This window comes from Falco cherrug, chromosome 1, assembly GCF_023634085.1.
Source record: "Falco cherrug isolate bFalChe1 chromosome 1, bFalChe1.pri, whole genome shotgun sequence".
In the NCBI taxonomy this organism is placed as follows: Eukaryota; Metazoa; Chordata; class Aves; order Falconiformes; family Falconidae; genus Falco; species Falco cherrug.
The window spans coordinates 19,873,996-19,894,031 of record NC_073697.1 but is presented as its reverse complement, the minus strand read 5'-3'; the positions used below and the strand labels follow the sequence as shown (position 1 = coordinate 19,894,031).

Below are 20,036 nucleotides of genomic sequence, written 5' to 3'. Positions count from 1 at the left end.
TTAAGTGGGTTGTTGCATAATACAAAATATCACTTTGTATATTAAATGTGAAGTAATTTTTGATGGTATCATATTATTTACCATTTCAAGCTTTTCTCCTTTGGATGTTGTCTTATGATTGATATGTTCAAGTACACTATATCTGAGATATAATAACTCTGTCTTACCCTTATGGATATGAAACTTGAGATTTCATTGTAGTTGGCACTGTTGAAGTGAGCTGTGGCCATCAGATACATGTGTTAGACTGTTCAGTCTAACACTGAGTTCTAAAGATAAAATATTTTAAATGTCTAAACAGTATTTCTAAGTAAGAAATATTCTGTAAGTATGTGCTTGCAAAAAAAGTTATAAAATACTTAAACACAGAGACAGAAGTAAGTTTTTTTAAATGCAGAGGGAGGTGTTTGGGAAGTTATGAGGTTGCATAGAAGTCTTTCAGGTTGAGATGCTGGAAGAACTGATGAAGGAGAGGTATTAGAAGAATAATGAGGGCTAATTCGAATGGGCCTCGATCAGCAGGTGTTGGAAGACATGCTGAATAGCATTTTTAGGTTTTGAGTTCCAACAATTCAAATCTCAAAGAACTGAAATTTTAGAGGATGAAGCAGAAAAAATAAGATTCATCTTGCAGATGTTCATTAAGTGCTCTTGTGAGACTGTCAGCTTGTGTCAAATGTGCATACTTCAAAGCTGAAAACATTTACTTGTAATTGTAGCAATTTAACCTGCATTTGAAAGTTTCTACATACCCAGGTAGTTTCATCTGCAGCTTCCTTCAGTGAGTAATCCAGAACAGTCCAGCTCACTTCTGTGCTGCTGGTAGAATGTGTTTGTTACAGCATCAACATTTGCATTTTGTTTTGGGTCAATCAATGGAACTCTTCTAAGTCTGTAAGAAACAAATATGTTGCATTACAAGAGATGCAGCTTACAAAAAAGTGGTCATCTCACTGCAGCATTTAGCGTATTTATAAAATAAAACATAATGCAAGCACTGAGCGAGCATTGTAGACAATAACGGTAAGTTAAAGCCTTGAAGGTTTTCCAGCTACAGGTGTGTATTCACTGTAGTTCTGTATGCACTGGTTCTTCCAGTTAAACTGGCACCTGAAATCTTTCTCCATCCGGAGCATCAATTTTGTGTGGTTTTCTCATAGAGTTCTTTATTTCCCAGCAAGCGCTTTACATCTCCGAAGCACTTGCAGTTACTCACTTCCTTCTTGTTGCCTTTCTTCACTTAAAAAAGACAAAGTGCTTTCTTCTCCCTATCTCCAAATAAAAAGAAGGGATAAAAAATAAGACTTGAATTTCCAAACTGTTTTGTGACTAGAGTAATTGAGTTGTTTGAGAAGAAATTTTGGCCTAAAGAGCTACTGGTTCAGAATAGGTTTTTAATACGACTTTTGCATCTTTCCTGTTTATTCACTTTTGTTTTTTCTGCAATAACTGTGTGTTTTGGGAAATCTGCTACACTGAAATGAAAGCATCTCTTTGTTTAACTTGAAAAGCAAGATAAGGAAATTGAATTTTTTTTCAGAACGCGAAGAATTATTTTTCCTCTTGCATATTTAACATTGACTAAAATATTCTATATTTTCCCATCTTCCGTAGTTACTAGATATGAGAAACCAGTTCTGTCTGTAACATAGACATGTCAGCGTAATTGTACAATCCAAATGAGAAAGCTGCAAAAAGTTGTATATCGAATACACATTCATATTTGCAGAATTTTGTCCATCAGGAGCCTAACTTGTAATCAAAACCTCTTCTCTTCTTTGTTTTGCTCCAAAGTGTCAGAAATGGAAGAAACCATGTTGTCAGTGCTAAGGCCATCGCAGAAGACGGCTGACAGTGTGATTTCATCTCCCACAGCTTCAGCCCGTCTTCCCCTTGATCCCTCCGAGCTGCCCCCGGATAAGCTTCATGTGGAACTGGAGCTCTCCCCGGATTCCCAGATAACCCTGTATGGACCCCTGCTGAAAGCCTTTCTCTCCATAAAGGTGGGCATAGGAACACAAGCTGTAAAAATCATGGGTGTCCATGGGTAGAAAAGGGAAATAATTTGTTTGAAATGGAAAATCAGAATTCTGCAGATTACGTGGATTTAGGTGAAAACTTTCTGTAAGTACTAGTTTGGAATTATTTCATTTGGTGGTAGCTGGGATGAATTCAGTTGGCATAGGCTTATGAAAAGACTTCCTATGTGTGTGTGTATATATATATGTAGATGCATATTGGCATAATTTTCTTTCAAGGAACAGTGTATGTTTTGCACTCCATGTGCAGAAAATTTCTTCTTTGACTTTTGCAGTAGTGAAAAAAAAAAAGGGGGGGGACACCAAAAAACCAAAAAAAAATCCATTATTATGACTAGAGCTGATATTAACAAACATTTTTATACAGAGATATGTCATAATCCATGCTTTTAGTGCATTTTAAGTTCTGCAGAGTGTCTTAATGGTTTGTTTGTTTTTATTAGGTAATGTGAAATTTCTGGAGTTAGGATCATGGAGGGGAAGGGGGAAGGACATGAGAATAAGTTGAATTTAAAAAGCTACTTCAATCAATATTAAGAGGAATTTTTCATCTTTTTCTTGATGTTGCTCTGTTAAATGTTTGTTGGTGTTGCTTATGTTGTGTTCTCTTCCGTTACTGATCTTCAGGGGGCTGAAAACAATTTAATTTCTTTCTACCTCCCTCATGCTGCCTTGTTGTGACAAAAGCGGAGACAATTGAACATGTTGCCTCTATTTGACTAACAGTGAAATACTTTGGGTTTGATTGGATTTTTGTGGTTGGGGTATTTATTTGGTGGGAGTTTTTGTTTTGTTTTTTGTTTGTTTGGGGGTTTTGTTTTTTGTTTACGTGCGCAGATGTAAGCTAAGGTTATGCTTCTGGAGGCTTTCATTTTGGGTCAGAGGATGAGGAATTCTCTGAGAGAGATGATGATTATCAGGACTCATGCTGTAACAGTAATGTATTTTTATAAGGTATTGCACCTAGGCAATGAATAGCAGAAAATATTAAGTTTTTGTAGATGATAGGACTTGCAAATAAGCTCCTTATTTTTTCATGTTGCCACTAAAATGAATAGGATTAAAATTAGACCAGTGTCACATCTTGAAGACTTTATTTCTTCTGATACAGAGGAAATGCAGCCATGTTTCAATTGTTTATTGAGCTCCTCTTTTGGAGCCCATAAATTCATAAGATGGTTCTTTCCAAGCCAGGCAGCACTTCCGCAGTGCTCTTTGCCCTGGAGGTGTATGTAAACAGTGCTGTGTTAGATTCCTTGAGCCTGTGATGATTTAATGCTTTTAGGTGCCGATTTCTCAGATTAAATCTAGCTTTTATCTTCCAAATCTCAAGAGAAAAGTTAGATAACTATCTTATTTTTGAAAATGTGCATTTATTGTTCTTTTTTTAGTATTTTTTTAACTGTGTTTACATCTTTTTTTGTCCAGCTCTGCTGGCAGTGTATCTTAATAGATATCTAGGGGGTGGGTTTTTATGCTTGTTTTCCTGATTTGAGGTTGAATTGTTTTCAGTTTTCATTGATCTCTTTTAATACATGCAGGAGAGATTCCTAGACAGGCATTGTCCATGCCCTCGTGAAAGCTTCATTTGTAAAGCCTTCTATGCTTGGGAGGTAGTTTTTTTGCTGTAGTGCATTGTGTTTCTTAGCGAAGGGCTTACAGGCTGGGAATGAATGGTTTATATAGGTCTTTGCATTCCCAGCAGAAGGTACCAGGAGTAAGTTACTGGGATTCTTGGCACCCTCTGCTGGGTCTGCCTTATAAAAAGTATTTCAAGGTCTGCATTGTAGCACTGACCTTTATCTTTTGCCTTTGCTAAAAAGCAAAGCACATTAACTTTGCTTAACTTCTGAGGGTGTTTTGGTTCGGCCACAGAGCAGTGCTTAATTCATACACGCTAACACCAGAAATACTTCAGAGACTCAGTACAAGATGGTAAAATTACATGTCTGCAGGTGTCATTATTTCAAGGCTGATAACAAGCCTGCCTTTTCTGCAGACCTTTGTGGATGCAGGTATGTTGCAGTTGCCTGCGTGGTTTTTGTTGCACACTCCTCTTTGCTTGCTTGTGCTGCAGACCTGTGCTCAGGAAGGAACAAAGAAGTTTTGGAAAGCAAATGAGGCACAGAAAAGGGAAAGAGGGAGCAAGAACCTAGAGAGATTCAAATCTGTTTCACTTGAATCTTGTGTCTAGTACTCATTTGTCTGCATCCCACAAATTGCCAGTGGAGTTCGTAACAGTTGGAATATTTCTGTTGACATGAAGGGCCAAGGGAGTGACATACTTTCTAAAAATGAATGAAGGAGCAACGTTTGTGCCTGTGTTGTAACCTCTTCGGTCAGAAAGGATTTCGTTCCACAGAAGGCTTGGTCCCCAACACTTCCCACATGCTGAATTAACAAGAAAATATCACCTGCACCTTTCAGAATATTCTTCTTGAGAATCTAGCCTTTTTTTAAAAAAATGTATTTTAAGGTGGGGAAGAGGTGACATATCATCAGAAATCTGATTCTGATGCATGTAATAAATAAACCACAGGAAATTAATCCCCCCCCTTCCTCACAAAATTAGTAACGTATTTTCTGTTTCCTAGTAGGATCTGGCAAAATTACATTGGTCTTATACAGTTGAGGCAGGGTGGCTTAGAAACAGGGTGGGTTTTAGACCCGAGGGAGGAAATGTTTATGAACTAATATCTTAGAGGCATGTTTAAGACTGAAATCTGCTGATGACAAGTTTTGGTAGTTTGGATGAGAGTGACTTCCTGCAGAATCTGTTTTGTGTTCTTACTCTTAAAGTTCTCTCTTTTTAAAAGCACAAAATCTATCTAAAAATATCATTAGTAGTGCTTCAGAATAGTTATTTTTATTGCATGCATCTAGGATACCTGTACTTTGAGAACTACAGAGTGCCCCCTCTTTTCCTGCAAAGCACATGGCCTAAGTTTTCTCACCTAAGGTATCCATTTTTCATAAAATAAAAGCATATGAGTTTCTTCAGCTATAGCTTGTAGCTATACTGCTTATTTTAGGGAGGACTAACTGCAGAAGAAGATTGGGTTTGTGTTTTGTTATGTTATCTGTATATTCTTAAATTGTTTTCCATATGTTCATGACAATTCTTTTACCTAGGAGAATTATTTCGGAGAAGATGACATGTACACTGATTTTGAAGAAGTTATTTCAAGCCCTGTTTTGTCACTGTCAACATCTTCAAGCTCTGGGTGGACAGCTGTTGGGGTGGAAAATGACAAAAAGGAAAATGAAAGTTCAGTCAAGCCGGTTCACCCTCTTACCTTACGCCCGTGGGATATCACTGTGCTTGTTAATTTGTACAAAGTGCATGGGCGATTACCCGTGGTAAGTACATTAGAATCTTAAAATACTTTCCTTCATAATTTTTTTTTCCTAGTTTCATAATCTGGAGTTAAATTTAACTCCCTGGAACATTAAGTTAGGGTGGTACTGAACCAAAATGTATGTATACTCTCTACTAAAACTGTGGCTATCTAAGACAAGTTGAGATATGATTTATTTTGCTTATCTGGGAGGCAGAACTGGATAACTTTTTGTACGATTTCTACTCAAAGAACTTGATTTGTGTGATAACATTTTTGATTGAACATTACGACCTCTCTGCTGATTAGCAAAACTGTCTTCTAGTGGTGCATTCTGCTCTGTATAGCTGCGTTCTGAGGGATTTCCAGAAATTCAAGTAAGATTCCAAATAAAAAATTGGGTTCACCCAAATGGGTTTGAATTGCTGTTTGTGTAACAGCTGAAAGGTTTTTGAAGCTGCACAGGCTTCTTGTTGAGCATCTACGTGGAGGTAAATTAGCGTACTTCCTACTCACAGGTTTGCTTCTAATCTTACAATATCAACCATGCTGTGTATTTTTAGTTTCTGAAACAGATGTGTTGAATTTTTATTTTAGCATTGCAGTCCAGATGGTCCCGAGTGCCCTACAGCTTTCCTGGAAAGGTTGTGTTTTGAGATGAAGAAAGGATTTAGGGAAACAATGCTTCAGCTTGTTCTGTCTCCAGTGAATTTGTTTCTGAATGACAACTATCAGGTAGTAAACTATTTTTTATATGTTTGGTTTTAAAAGATACTGTAAATACTGACACATGTAAATTTTGTGCAGTGGCTGGATATTTCACTTTTTTAAGCATATAGTTTTGAAACAATATATGTGTTAGTAAATAGAACGACTGCAGCTTTCACACATGCTCTATGGCTTTTATTAGACTACATCACAGAGTTGGATCTGTATCTTACAGTCCGAATACTATTTAGGACATACAGTCTTCCTGTGGTGGGGGAGTCATTAGCCGTGTTTCAGAAAGTACTTAATGAGATTAAATTAAGTGTTTTTTGTGGCTTGTCAGCTGGCTGTATACTACTTTGATTTTAGTAAACTTGTAAAAATTGCCGATGTGGATGAATTTAGCTCGGTGAGGATTTTAAAACTGGCATTTGTTAACACAACAAGTTGACTTGATTCAGTGAGGTTAGTGAATAGTTGGAGTCTGTATTTTGTTTATGCACATGTTAGTTGCACTATGTTAAAAGCACTATGGTATAGGAGTGTGCCTTACAGATTATATTGTTTTCAATCCCTGTGTCCTGAAATACATTGCTGCCAATAGCCTGCATGAAATATTACTGAAATTATTTTTCATCTTATGCACATTCAAGTGTTTGAAAACTGGAATACTGTGTACAAATGAAGATGTCACCCTATTTTTTATTTTTTAACTCTCATGTCAGTAAGCTAATGAAAGGAGTTGGTTGATGCTTGTTTAGTCTTTCCAAATTTGGATCCAGTGTGCCACAAGCTAAAAAGTACCTTAAGTGTAAACACTGACTGTGGCCTGACAAATAGATAAAGGAATTGGAAGAAATAATGAACTTCCTTGATGGCAAAAAGTTAAATGACATCTTGAGAGGTTCTAGGTTACTCCTCATATTTTTGAGATGTTATTCTGTTGAGCTCTGATTAGTGAAGAAGAAATCCCTGATGAGAATGTAGAATCTGAATGTCTTGGGTTTTGGTTGCAACACTGCAATTGTCTTTCATAGCAATCTGAAGAAAGTGATGGTGTGAAGTTGCAGGAATTGCAGATGCATAATGTACGTGGGATTAATAGAGCTGTCTTTTGAGAGAGCTGCAGAAATAGGATGTACTCACAGCATGGTGGAAGACAAAATTCCATTTTCCTCATAGCCTTTGTCAGGAGCTAAGTATCTGGATTGTTTTTCAATTGAATGAAGCTGTCAGAAGGTGCAGTTGAAGCTGATGAGAATTACACTTTGAACATACAACTTATATGTAATGAAAAATTGCATCCTATGAATTTCAAGTTATGTTATCTAAATCTGCTAGGAGGTTTTTGTGTGTTACTTTTTGTGGTAGGTTGGTTGGTTTGTTTGTTTTGTTTATCCTATGAGGAATCCAAGTATTTAAATAGCTGTTTAAGACCCTTTATTCATATTATGTATCTCAAAACTGCTGTTTAGTACTTCCTAGCTCAACCTTAAAGTGAGAAGTTCATGGTGCTAATGTATACAGAACAGGAATTGTCCCTGAGCCTAGCTGGGCAAGTACTGTATGTCCTGTTCGTATCATTTTGAAATAGCTTCTGAATCGAGACATAGGTCACCGTTGATATCAAAAGAGTAGGTGTTTCTTCTTCATTAAGCAACTCCAAAGGGTTTGCTGGCAGTGGAAAACAAACCAGGCAAAATAACGAGTTGAATGGAAGAGAAGATTTGCTGTTGATTTACTGGCTAATCCACTGCTTGCCTCCATGCGGTCACAAGCTGCTAGTGTGTGCTTGTGCTGGTTTTGCTTTCTCCATTTTTCTCTGGCTGGTGGAGTAACATTCCTTAGGAAAATTCAGATGTAATACTTTTCAATCTGCAAACAAGTAGCTTTGCTTTAGGTAGCCAAAAAATACTTTAGTGAAAAGTGCAACTTCAAAGACAGCCTCTGTTTGTTGTTTGGGTTCTTTTTTTTAAAAAATTTTTAATAATGTGGCAGCTTTCTGGTAGCAGCAAACCTTCATAAGTTGTGTTTTTTAACCTCTTGGTCACTTCCATTGTTAAACATGCTCTTCTATTCTTTGTATTTTATTGCAGTAATATTTAACAGATGGTGTCTGGATGCTGCTGTGTGGCATTCACCAAGGGAAGGCGGTTGACAATGGTTGCTAGAAATGAAAACAAACGAGTTAGATAAACTTGCCTCTCCTCCTATTAGATTTGCATGTAGGTTGTCACATGGGTTATGCTGAGAGGTCTTGGAACTGTCTAGCTGTACAGAAGTCAATAGCATTTAAGAGGTGCAGATGAATGCATAACGAAGCATCTCTGGCTACACAGTTTTTGCACTTCCTATTGATGTATTCTTTGCAAATATTAGCTTTAACTTACTTGTCCTTAACAGCGACCTGCGGTGGATGAAGTTCTTCGAGAGGGTCACATCAGCCTGTCGGGTCTGCAGCTGCGTGCTCACGCAATGTTTTCAGCAGAAGGTCTGCCTCTGGGAAGTGATACTTTAGAGTATGCGTGGTTGATAGATGTACAGGCTGGAAGTCTTACAGCCAAAGTTACAGCACCACAGGTACCATCTGCAAACTATTTGCTTTGAAGTATTACCTTTCTTCTTTCTTGTAAAACCAGCGTAGCATGGATTTTTGGAAAGTACGTGATCTCAGCTGAATTTGGATGCATCTGTGCCTGAAGTAAACTTAATTTTTAGTTTGAGAATCTAACCATTTCTATAAATGGGTAGGAGATGTCAAATGAGCTGAATCTGATACTAATTTTAAATCTTAGGTGTAACAGGGTGTCTGTCTAGTGTTATTTGAGCATTTTGAAAGGGTGATGGTAGCAGAGCACTACAGATCAGTAGTGAGTACTGTTGTCACTACATGTAAACACATGTATGTTACATCTGTGTATGTTAATGTACTCTGATACCGACTGGATGGGCATCCACGGTATCTACATGAACTTAAAGTGGTTTAATCACAGAGTAAATGGTACTTCTGTAAAAAGAGCAGGTGTTTGGGGATGCTTCAGCTATGAACTACGTAATGTGTTGAAGAGGAGAAAGGAAAATCTGTTCAGAAGGTTCAAGTATGCGATGACTTAGCTGTCTCTGAGGTTACTTTTGGTTTGTGATTCTGACTTCTGGAGGTGCAGGTTCATTACCCCTGCTGGTTAACTTTCTGGGAAGACAAAAGAAGTATTCAGTAGTGATTGCAGTCTGAAAGGCAATTTGATATCCCTCCGAGGTTAAGTACTTGGAGATATGTGGGCATGGTATGCTGCCAGCAGTAAGGATATCAAGTTGAGGATCTGGCAAGAATTTAGCTTGCGAATAAAGTTCTGGCTTTCCATAGAAAGCCATGGACAAAGCCATGTTTTAAAGCAGGAGGCAGATGAGAGAATTTGGTGGACTGTAGTATGGGCAGGCCTCAGCAGGGGAGTAGCCAGTAGCTCAGTGATCCTGCTCACTGCATAAATTGTGATGCTTGGTCCGACTGGAACATAGTTTGCTTTCACAGTACTGGATTTTCTTAGGTCAGTCTTAGCACTAACTCCTTGTAGTTTTGCCATTTATGTTACTTTTATTCTCCTAGATATAATAACAGCTCCAAGTATACAATAGGCAGATCACTTATTTCTGACGTGGGCTGCCAGACCTTTAAAAAAGGTTGCTTTGTGAGTGTATTCGGAGATGTGAAAAAAGTACATAAATTCGATGTAGTAGTTACGGTTTAGTTTATTTATTTAAAAAAAAACCAGTTCTACATCCTCTTACTCCTCTAAAAATTGGCATTATTTTCTAGGATTAAATGTGTGTTTCATTAGGAGACTTCTGCAATAAATAAAATCAAAATAAGGCATACAAGCAACTACATTAAATCTAAAGAATAGGTTCCAGATACATTTCATGTTACATATGCAGACTTTTGTGGTGCTATTTCCCAGAATGCTGCCACTGATTTAAATAAGCTGTAGTATTTGCTCTACTGCTCTATGCTTCAAAATTAAACCTACTAATTGATTCAAAGTACTCTAAGGTTAGAGAACATTCTAAATGCTTGATGCAACTTAAGGATTTTCTTCCCCTACGAAGCCATTCCCAATTGTATGCTTCATACAGGATTTCTATTTTCTTTTATTTTTTGTTGTCAGCACTGTTATGGAGCAGAACTTGAATTTGCTGTTTCAGGTTCATTGACTGTTTTTTTTTTTTTTTTTCCCTCCAGTAGTGTGATGTATTGCAAGAATTTGTGAAGGGACAACGCTAAAGGGAGGAGGAGAGATTTTGTGTGGAACAGTCATAACTGTATTAAATTCCATTTAAATTACTGCTGATTTTAAGTGCCCTTTCCTTTGGCTAACCAAAGAAAACCCATTTCCCTCTCGTAATAGAGACAGGCAGTCATGAATCATTTCCTTTATGAATGAGCTAATTATATAAAAGACTTAAACCAACAGCAGGCTAATTGCCAGGTCTAGTGAGATTCATCAGTGTTCTGTTTAGCCAACTTTCTCCTATGCTTTCTAAATGTAACTTTGTTACTTATCTATAAGGAGGTCTGACGTTTAAATTCTGAATGGTGATAGAATATTTTGAGGTATTTTTTGAGGTAAAATAAGGGGATCTCTGTCTTTAAAATTAAGTTCTCAGTTGACTGTAATATTAAAAGCTGTTTCCTTATATTAAGAAATAATTTAGGAAATCGTTGAATGTCACAGTGTTTTCCATGAATTACTGCAGAGACTTGCATGTTGTGATGCATACAAAAATAAAAATCAAACTTAAGCAACAGGAAATAGACTCTGTGTAAGCAAGGTAATGCAGCCAGGATGTTACTTTTGGTTTTTTTTTTTTATTCTTGCTCACCTCCCAGCCTTTCGTGATGTTCTTTTATTTCTCTGTCGAATGCTGAAAGTTAATTTTGTGTACTTACTGTTAGACACCGTGTTGTTACTTGCTCACAGCTTGCATGTCTTCTGGAATGGGGGCAGAGCTTTGTATTCCATGTGGTGTGCCGGGAGTTTGAACTGGAAAGGCCAAAATCTGTAATAATATGCCAGCATGGAATTGATCGTCGGTTTTGTGACTCTAAGGTAACCTTTCATCCACCTGAATTGCTTGCTGTATTTGCCCAAGTTCTTTGAACAGTGTAGAAATCCAGCCTTAAAGTTATCAAGACATGGAGTATATGGTTATATAGTCAGATTGGATGTTCCCTTTGATACATTATAGCTAATTATGTTTTAGAAATAAAAGCGATTCTCTCTGGATTTTCCTGTGGATATGCAGAGTGGTTTTGTGCTCTGTGAATTATTTTGGGAAACAGTATCCACAGAAGTCAGGTCTAGTTTCTTACCTCCATGGTGGCAATTAAGAGCCAAAGGGCATACTCCAGTGTCCTTTCAGAGACAAAAGTCGTGCTTCCCCTTGTGCTCCTGGCACATGGCCATGGTACTTTTTCATCCCGTATCCTCTGTTAATGAAGCAGCGCTTTGGTGCGAGCAGACAGCTTATAGCTTCTGTGCCCTTTATTTAAAAAAATGGGACTTTTACTAAACTATCATGTCATTGTGGATTCTGCTTTTGGTGCTTATCTCCTGGAATCCCCGTGCATGATCACTTCAAGACCAAGAGAGGGTTGCCCTATGTTAAGTATGGATCCTGGATTTCATCTCTCCACATCCTTCTTGTTTTGTTCCAGTTTTTGTGATGTTCTCTATTAGGAGATTTGATTTGCCTTTTGCTGGTGGAAGCCAGGAGAGCCAGCTGGGTCCTGTGATGTGGCTGGACAGAAGAATTAAACATGCACTAATGAAAATGAACCTCAGCACAGAAACACCCCATCTCATACTTATGTTGGTAGTGTAGAATAAGTGACCTTTTTATTGCTCTAGTTTTAGGGCTCAGTTAAACAGAACATAAATAAAAGGATAAGCACAAATTGAAGTAAAACTCCTAATGTAGGTTTAAAACTTTTTTTCTTTTTTTCTTTCTTCAGATGAACTGTGTTCCGGGGCCATGCCCAACATCTGATGACTTAAAGTACACTATGACACGCTTAGCTATGGATGGAGCAGACCTGTATGTGGTAGAACATGGCTGTGCCACGAATATAAAGGTAAAAATATTTCTTTTAACAGCGATTAAAATACTTATTTGTCAATAGAGTTCTTTGTATTTTTTGATAGAATAGCTACCTGAATTTATTATTTGCTTACATGCAATGGACTAAGCAGAATTTCTGAAACTTCAAGTGATAAATGGTTGGCTTGGACTGGGCCGGGAGTAGGTTACTTTAGCTTCTGCCTGGTAATTCCATTAATGATCTTGGAAGATGGTAAGGAGGAGTGGATGCCTGCCAAAATAAGAGTGAAAGCTGCAGGACTGGTGTAAAAAATTTAAGAAAAGTCTGGGCAATATAAATCTTGGTGCCTATATGTGACAGCTAATAAGAACTTGTGCTGTGAGTTAGTAACTCAGCCACTTGAAATGATTGTTATGGATTGCATACAAGTCAGTGCTTGATAACTCATGATTGTTTTATGTGGTACAGCTGTTTGAATTAATATATATCTTTGGTGGAGATGAGAAGAGTGTTAGTGTCACTGACTGAATCTGAAATACTGCATGGTGTATCCAGTGTTCAGAAAAGGATGGGCAGAGAAGAGCTGATATTCTCCTCATTATCCTGTCATACAGGAGAAAACTGGAATAATTTACTCAATGTAGCAAAATGTAATTTAAGAGACTCTCGAGTTATGGCAACAACAGAAAAGGAGAAAAGTGCTGTGCTGGTATAAGTAACTAGTAGTTATGCTGTCCAATAATAAATTTGGTTTTAAAAGGTAGACTTAACATATAAGGCTTTGGGGGCAGCTTCACATTATGAGCAAGGATCTAATGGAAGGAAGGTGGTAATTATTTTAGACACTTTTAATGGCATGGTATCTTTGTCATTTGAATGGCTTGCTACCTTGTGGCAATAAAAAAAAAAATAAATATGCTTGAGTCTCCAATTCCTTTTGAGTCCAATATTAAAAAGCACCATCACAAATATTAACTGTGTTTGCAGGCATAAATATGAATGGCAGTATTTTCAAAGGCAGCTTAATAACCTGAACCACTCTAGTAAATTATATCCTGAATGTGTTTCATTTGAATTTAAAAAAACAAAACAACCCCAAAAAAAAAGGTTTCCAGTGCTCCTTTATAGTCCTTGACAGAGATGAGAAGTAATAATTTAATATTAACGCTGTGGGTAGCTCTTCCATGGCTGAGTTCTTTTTCAGCTTGCCGCCTCCTCGCTATGAAAAGTTTCAAGACTCGATCTGAAGTTTCAGGTACTTCATGGGGACTTTTTGGAGAGGACCCAAGCTGTGCAGGAAACATGGTCCGATGTTTTCAGATTGTTTGACATCTGAAGACTAAGCATCTGTGGCAGGGCTATGTCATCTTTTATTAGTGTATGCCAGTGTCAGGGAGGATCCCTACGGTATGGGCAGGTGGGTTAGTTGTACAGTGACCGGTTTCCACAGCTAAGACGGGGGGTAAAGCAAGAACTTCTGGTTCGCCTTTGGAGAGGGTTGGCTCCTGCAGGTACTGTGCTTTTCATAGGAGAGGGGCAGCCTCCTGTTTGGCTTGCCAAAAGTACTTCACATTGGAGTTACACCAAGGCAAGAAATAGTGTGATCATATAAATGTTGCTATAATGTAATTAATGTGGATGTCAGTTAAGGTTTAGGATCTGGAATTTCTTGAGTTTTGCAGTGTTTAACATGGTTGTCTTACTGAGGTATTTATTAATACAGTTTTGTATTCCAAGTGTATAATCAATGTTTTAGTCTAAGGACATAGAATTACATGTATCCTATCAAATCATATATCCGATTTTGAAAGTTTCAGATTTTTTTGAGTTTAGGTAAAGAATTTAGTAATGATTTATTTTTTTTAAAGGTTCGTTACAACATCTCCAATTTTTTGATCCCTTTACAAATGTAGACTCCCAAGTAGAGATTTAATTTATGTTGTTGAAAAACTGGCTGAAACTAATTTCTGAGCTTGCTGCCTTTTGTGTTTATGTGCATGCTTGCATATAAAACTGGTCCTCTGTCTTTTTTTTGGAGAGAATATTGTACTGAGATCTTGCTGGGATGTAGTAGGTGGTGTGTTAACTGGTTTAAGGCTACCCTTTCTTTGTTTCACTCATGATTAATCAGAGTTGATGTTTTAAATCGTGTTTGCAGATGGGTGCTATACGTATTGCAAACTGCAACCTCCACAACCAGTCTGTTGGAGAAGGTGTAAGTGCTGCTATTCAAGACTTTCAACTGAGACAATACGTTGAGCAGGTGAACAACTGCAGAACTGGTCTTCAGCCGATACTAAGGAGGGCATACTGGCTAGAAGCTGGCTCTGTCAACTTGGGGCTCATCACTGCTGACATTGCTTTAGCTGCAGATCATCCTTCTAAACATGAAGTGCAGAGACATTTCTTAGAAACTCATGATAACCGAACTAAGAGGTGAGAGTTACGATTGAAGGAGATGCATTTGAATTTGGGAGGGGGTATAAGTTAATACACTCCTCTGAAGGTGGAACTTTGTTTTTTTCTTTGGAGAAGTTTTTTGCTTACATAGCTTATATAATTTCTTGTAGTTTTCTTAAAGTATGTTGAATGCTTAGCTGTGGGGTTGGTGACTTGAATGTGCTTGGCCTATATAAAACTGTATGATTTTGGTTCTGTCTGCCTTCCCTTATCCCCCAAAATGAAGATCAGGGAGAGAAGGGAATTGAATTTGTCCTTTCTTCTCAGACTGGACTGAAAACAGACTCAAAAGAGTTCTGAGTCAGCTGATGAGCAGGCCTGGTGTAACTGTGATTTGTGTGCGTCCCCAAAGAGCAGTTGCCTCTGCCATAAGCAACACACACCAGTGAGGAGAGTTTCAGCAGTGCTTGCCTCCATGCAGAGAGAAGGTGTTACTGTTAGCCTGTGTCGTGGCAAGTGGACATAATCTGTGCCTGAGCCTTGTTGCCTGAGCACTGCATATACGTTTGTGACTTGCTCCATTCTGGGGCTAATCCTTCATTTTATGTTTGACGTCTGTGTTTCAGATACAAATCTTACTTACTCCCTTCATGCCAGGTGAAATAGGAGCTTACATGTAAGACGGGTATCTTTTAATCTTGTTTTCACTGAATTTAAATGTACCAAGGCTGATGTGATCGTGGTTTTGTTTTGTTTTCTGGTTTTCTGCCTTTGTATAGGTTGTGGTTTTTGTGGCCTGATGACAATTTGAGGAATAAAAGAAGCAAGAACAAATGTGGCTGTCTTGGTGGTTGTCGATTCTTTGGTGGCACGTTAACAGGACTAGATTTTTTCAAACTTGAGGAACTGACACCTTCAAGCAGCTCTGCTTTCTCAAGTACAAGTGCAGAATCTGATATGTTTTATGGGCAGTCTTTACTGCAGCCAGGAGAATGGATAATTACCAAGGAGATTCCTAAAATTTTGGATGGTGAGAATGCATTGTGCTGTAATTTTACTCTATTTTGCCCAAAAGTACAGTTTCTTTACTGCACGTTAATATTTGTAGTCTTTCTGATTATGATTAATGAGTACTACTTGTTGCGTTCTTGTTCAAGTGGTCTTGTAGTGGCATGGGCCCTTCTAAGAGCAGACAGTAGCTTGAAAGTAGCAAGCAAGCTTTCATGTGCTAAATTTTTATATTAAGGTGCAGCTCCTTTCTCAGTAAAAAGAAGGTTTTTGATTTGCATCTCTTCTGATTATATAGAAAGCAGCCTACCAAGATAATCTGATGTTTTGCTGCTACGTTGTTATTAATTTTTTGTTAGTACTTCATGCTAGTATATGTATGCGTTTCAAAACTAGGGCTTTCATTTAATGAGGATTTCTGTTTCAGTGGGCAGGGAAGAGACAATTGCAGTTGTATTATCAGATGATTGATTTTTCTTTTCTCTTTCTGACCCTAGGTAAAGCAAATGGTGTAAAACGAAAAGATTGGGATTGCAGGTCTATGGGTATAGAAATAGAAAGAAAAGCACAACACCTAAGCCTACAAGTGCCATTACGTTCCCATAGCTCCTCATCGTCTTCAGAGGAAACGAGTAGTTCTAGCGCTGCGCTCCCCTTGCTCGCAGGTGAGAAGGACAGCCCGTCGTCAGCTACTGAGGACCACTTGGGACAGAAGGAGTTCCTGTCTGGAGCAAAAAGGGAAGATGGTCATGGAAGGTTAGTACTTCCTGTCCAAGTAAAAGTGTAATGCGATTCTTGAACATGCTGTGACAGAAAAAACCCTATTTTTAGCAATTTATGAAGTGTCGGTTCTTTCCTAATGGTACTGCTGAAATGCATTTCCTAGTTTGAATGCGTATTTGGATCCCTGATAGCGGTTGATCACTAGATCTGGGTAGAAGATCCAGCATGTAAGACAAAGCCCTTGCCATCAATGTTTGGGTTTACATCCTCTGTATGTAGGCAAGTGGACTAACAAGTGGCAGGATTTAGTATGTAATCAGCATTATGAAAATAACTGCTATGCTAATAGAAAGTCACAGAACTGCTGAAGCATTTGACAACTTCTGTAATGTAAAAAGAGGAGCATTAATAATAAAATAAGCTAATGAACCTTTAATTTTTGTTTCCAGCGTTGCAGCTGAGGGTGCAGAGGGCAGCCCTGCATCCCCTGGGAACCAGGAACGGCCTGTTGGTCAGTCTCCCCTGAGGTCTCCACTGAAACGACAGGCGTCCGTGTGCTCTACCCGGCTTGGGAGCACCAAGAGCCTCACAGCAGCTTTCTATGGAGACAAACAGCCTGTTCCAGTCGGTGTGCAGTTCAGCAGCGATGTGTCTCGCAGTGATGAGAATGTCTTGGACTCCCCTAAGCAGAGGAGGAGCTTTGGTTCTTTTCCATATACTCCATCTGCAGATTCAAACTCATTTCACCAGTATCGCTCCATGGATTCCAGTATGTCCATGGCTGATAGTGAAGCTTATTTTTCTGCAGCAGAAGAGTTTGAGCCAGTAAGTAGTGATGAAGGTCCAGGAACATATCCGGGGAGGAAGAAGAGAAAAAAGCAAGCTCAGAAAATTGAATATAGTAGAGGGTCTATTTATCACAGTGTGGAAGGGCCCTTAACAAGCACAATGCATGGAGAAATTAATCAAGATGTTAAAACATTGCCAATTAAGACTCATCCCTCACAGGCTTCATTTGTTTCGGCTCTGGGAGGAGATGATGAGCATGTTGAGAACATGTATATTATGGAATCTGAGAAGACTGTGGAACGTGAGCAAATAACTTCCCAACAGCCTGTAATGGCATGTTACCAAAATTACCTTACACAGTTCCAGGTGATTAACTGGTCAGTAAAGCATCCAACTAACAAAAGAACTTCAAAATCCTCATTACATCGCCCTTTAGACCTTGACACGCCAACAAGCGAAGAAAGTTCGTCATCATTTGAGCAACTTTCTGTCCCAACTTTTAAGGTACGGAAGATGGAGGAAGAAGGAGTAGAGAAAGGAAAAAGAATTTAAAGGAAGTTAAAAATTCTTAGTACACCTGTTGTGTAAATAAAGCTGTGAGAAACGTGAAACTTCACTTGCTTTTAGTTAAGGAATAGCTTGGATTTCTGACTTGAGATCATGGGCTGTGTGTCTGAGAGGTTGTGGAAAAGAAAAGATGGAGTTAGAATTCTGTGGATAAGGTGTGTGTTCCAAATGGTCATAATTGTACTTAAAAATGCTGCCTATTAAATGATATGCAGCTGAAGGATATTTATACGAGTTTTCTTTAAAATATATGTTACATGGAACTTCAGGAGTAGTACCTTTTATGCTGATAAAGTATAATCTAGGCTGTAAATGCTTTATTTCAAAGTAAAATTGAAACTGGGATTTAGCAAATGATTTTTGTAGATGTTTGGGCTTTTTTTCTGCCTCATGATGTATGTGATATGAGCATACATGCTTAAGGCGCTGAAATGAAATACATGAAAAATCATGGAAATTTCTTAATAGAAAATAGGTGTCTAAGCTCTGGAATTTAATTTGTTAGTACTTTGCAGCAAAAGCTTTGTGTTTGTGCAAGCCTTTTGTACATTAGTATTTGAAGTTTGGGTTTTTTTTTAAGCACTGTTTGTGTAAAAACTTTGCAATCTCATCTCTCAAGTAGTTTAAAAAAATAAACCTGTGAGTTTTTATATACTAGATAGGAGAATCTGCGTATGAGAGATTCTTTTAAGAAAAAAACTATAAGGAGAATCTTTATTTGAAGATTCCTTGGGTATTTTTTTTCATACATAGAAGGAATGTAACGAATGTAATAAATTTCTGTGCATTTTATCTTAGATTGTTAAACAGGGTCTCACAGCTAATTCATTACTGGACAGAGGCATGCAGCTTACAGGATCAACATCTAAGTAAGTGGAATACTGCATAACGTTATTAGCATATTTTTTTTAGAGAACAGGATTTTCCTGATACTCCTGTTAAATATTTTGCCTCTTTCTAGCACTTCTAAAATTTGATTTGTAGCTGTAGCTTTCAGTACAGACCTATTATATAATAGAATACTCTCTTCTAAAATGTTTGGTTTTCATCAAAAAGAAAGTACACCGTGAAAGCATTAAATGATTTTACTCGTACTTTTTCAAGATTACGAATTGCAACTTAATTTAAATTAATTTGGAAGGTGCTTATAGCAAGTGTCCATTGCATTGCCAAAAGCTGAACTTGAATCTAGGGAAGGGCTGGGCCTTGCCCTGGGATTCTCTTTGCGTGCTTCCTATGCAGTAGAGGAAACGTGCCATTATATGTAATTTATTAAGAATTAAAATGATACCAGGACACTTCTGTATTTCTTTTACAAACCTGGATTATTCATATGTGTTTAACTTGTTTAGTACACCTTATACTCCTTTGGAAAAGAAGTCTGCAGAAAATACAGATGATGAAACAATAACAGAAGAATGGACTTTGGATCATCCTGTCTTCCAGACACGGACAACGGCGATAGTGGAAGTAAAAGGGACTGTAGATGTAGTTCTGACTCCACTTGTAGCAGAGGCACTGGACAGGTAATTATTTTTACACTTACTACTGCAGTGTTAATTGATTATGCTAAAAATTGTCTAAAATCAAAGCTGTTTTGTTCAGCAAAGGTTTAGGTAGAAGGATTGAATATGATTGATGGAACAGTAGGGTTTTGTACCCAGTGAATGTAATTCCGCATTTCCCATGGAGAAGCTGGAAGAATGTTACGCTGACCTGGCCTTTATATCTGTCAGCGCTTAATTTTTTTCTCTGTAGTGTTAATTAAACATTATTTATGGTGTCATGTGAAACTGGCAGTTTAAATGGTCTGTTGTGGGCTTGTTTGCTCTCGCAGGTATATAGAAGCAATGGTGCATTGTGCTAGTTCTCGACACCCAGCTGCAATCGTTGATGATCTGCACTGCAAAGTTCTTCGAGATGCTGTACAGAACAGCAAAACAAGCTTCTCAGAAAACGTAAGAAAGGGAACAAGAAAAACGTGCAAAGATTTGAAAGAATATAGTTTTCTATATTTTACATAGAAAACATTTTAACTGAAGTGTTTTGAGATATAGGACCTACATGCTATAAGGAATACATATTTGTTTTTTAATTTGTGCCTAATGTAGATGCATTTTTACAATCAGCTGTTACATGTTACATTTACAGCTGAAATGTTTCAGTGACCAGAAATCTCTTACATGACTGAAGTGAAGTTTTTCTGTTTTGGAAAGTCTAGTCAGCAGCTACAGTAATTTGCATGAGATCATACATAAGAATATCAATTATAGTAATCTCTAAGAACAGAATGTATTATATTCATAAGAACAATACATTGTTTACTATTTTACAGTAGTTAGGGAGATAGTCTCTGTGACGTAGAAG

General features: G+C 37.8%; 1 protein-coding gene across 15 annotated transcripts in view; it reads left to right on the top strand.

The window, feature by feature from the left end:
* The window catches only part of BLTP1 (bridge-like lipid transfer protein family member 1), a 125,057-nt gene that overhangs the window by 37,224 nt on the left and 67,797 nt on the right, over window positions 1–20,036 (top strand). For 14 of the 15 annotated variants that reach the window (XM_055700563.1, XM_055700573.1, XM_055700631.1 and 11 more), the window contains exons 19-31: window positions 1,795–2,003; window positions 5,172–5,399; window positions 5,975–6,112; window positions 8,489–8,665; window positions 11,062–11,190; window positions 12,096–12,215; window positions 14,341–14,618; window positions 15,362–15,612; window positions 16,088–16,346; window positions 16,763–17,606; window positions 18,468–18,538; window positions 19,022–19,195; window positions 19,507–19,627. In XM_055700563.1, coding sequence (XP_055556538.1) covers window positions 1,795–2,003; window positions 5,172–5,399; window positions 5,975–6,112; window positions 8,489–8,665; window positions 11,062–11,190; window positions 12,096–12,215; window positions 14,341–14,618; window positions 15,362–15,612; window positions 16,088–16,346; window positions 16,763–17,606; window positions 18,468–18,538; window positions 19,022–19,195; window positions 19,507–19,627 — 2,999 coding nt within the window. The remainder of the gene's footprint in view (window positions 1–1,794; window positions 2,004–5,171; window positions 5,400–5,974; window positions 6,113–8,488; window positions 8,666–11,061; window positions 11,191–12,095; window positions 12,216–14,340; window positions 14,619–15,361; window positions 15,613–16,087; window positions 16,347–16,762; window positions 17,607–18,467; window positions 18,539–19,021; window positions 19,196–19,506; window positions 19,628–20,036) is intronic. The other variant, XM_055700580.1, reaches the window with a different exon arrangement.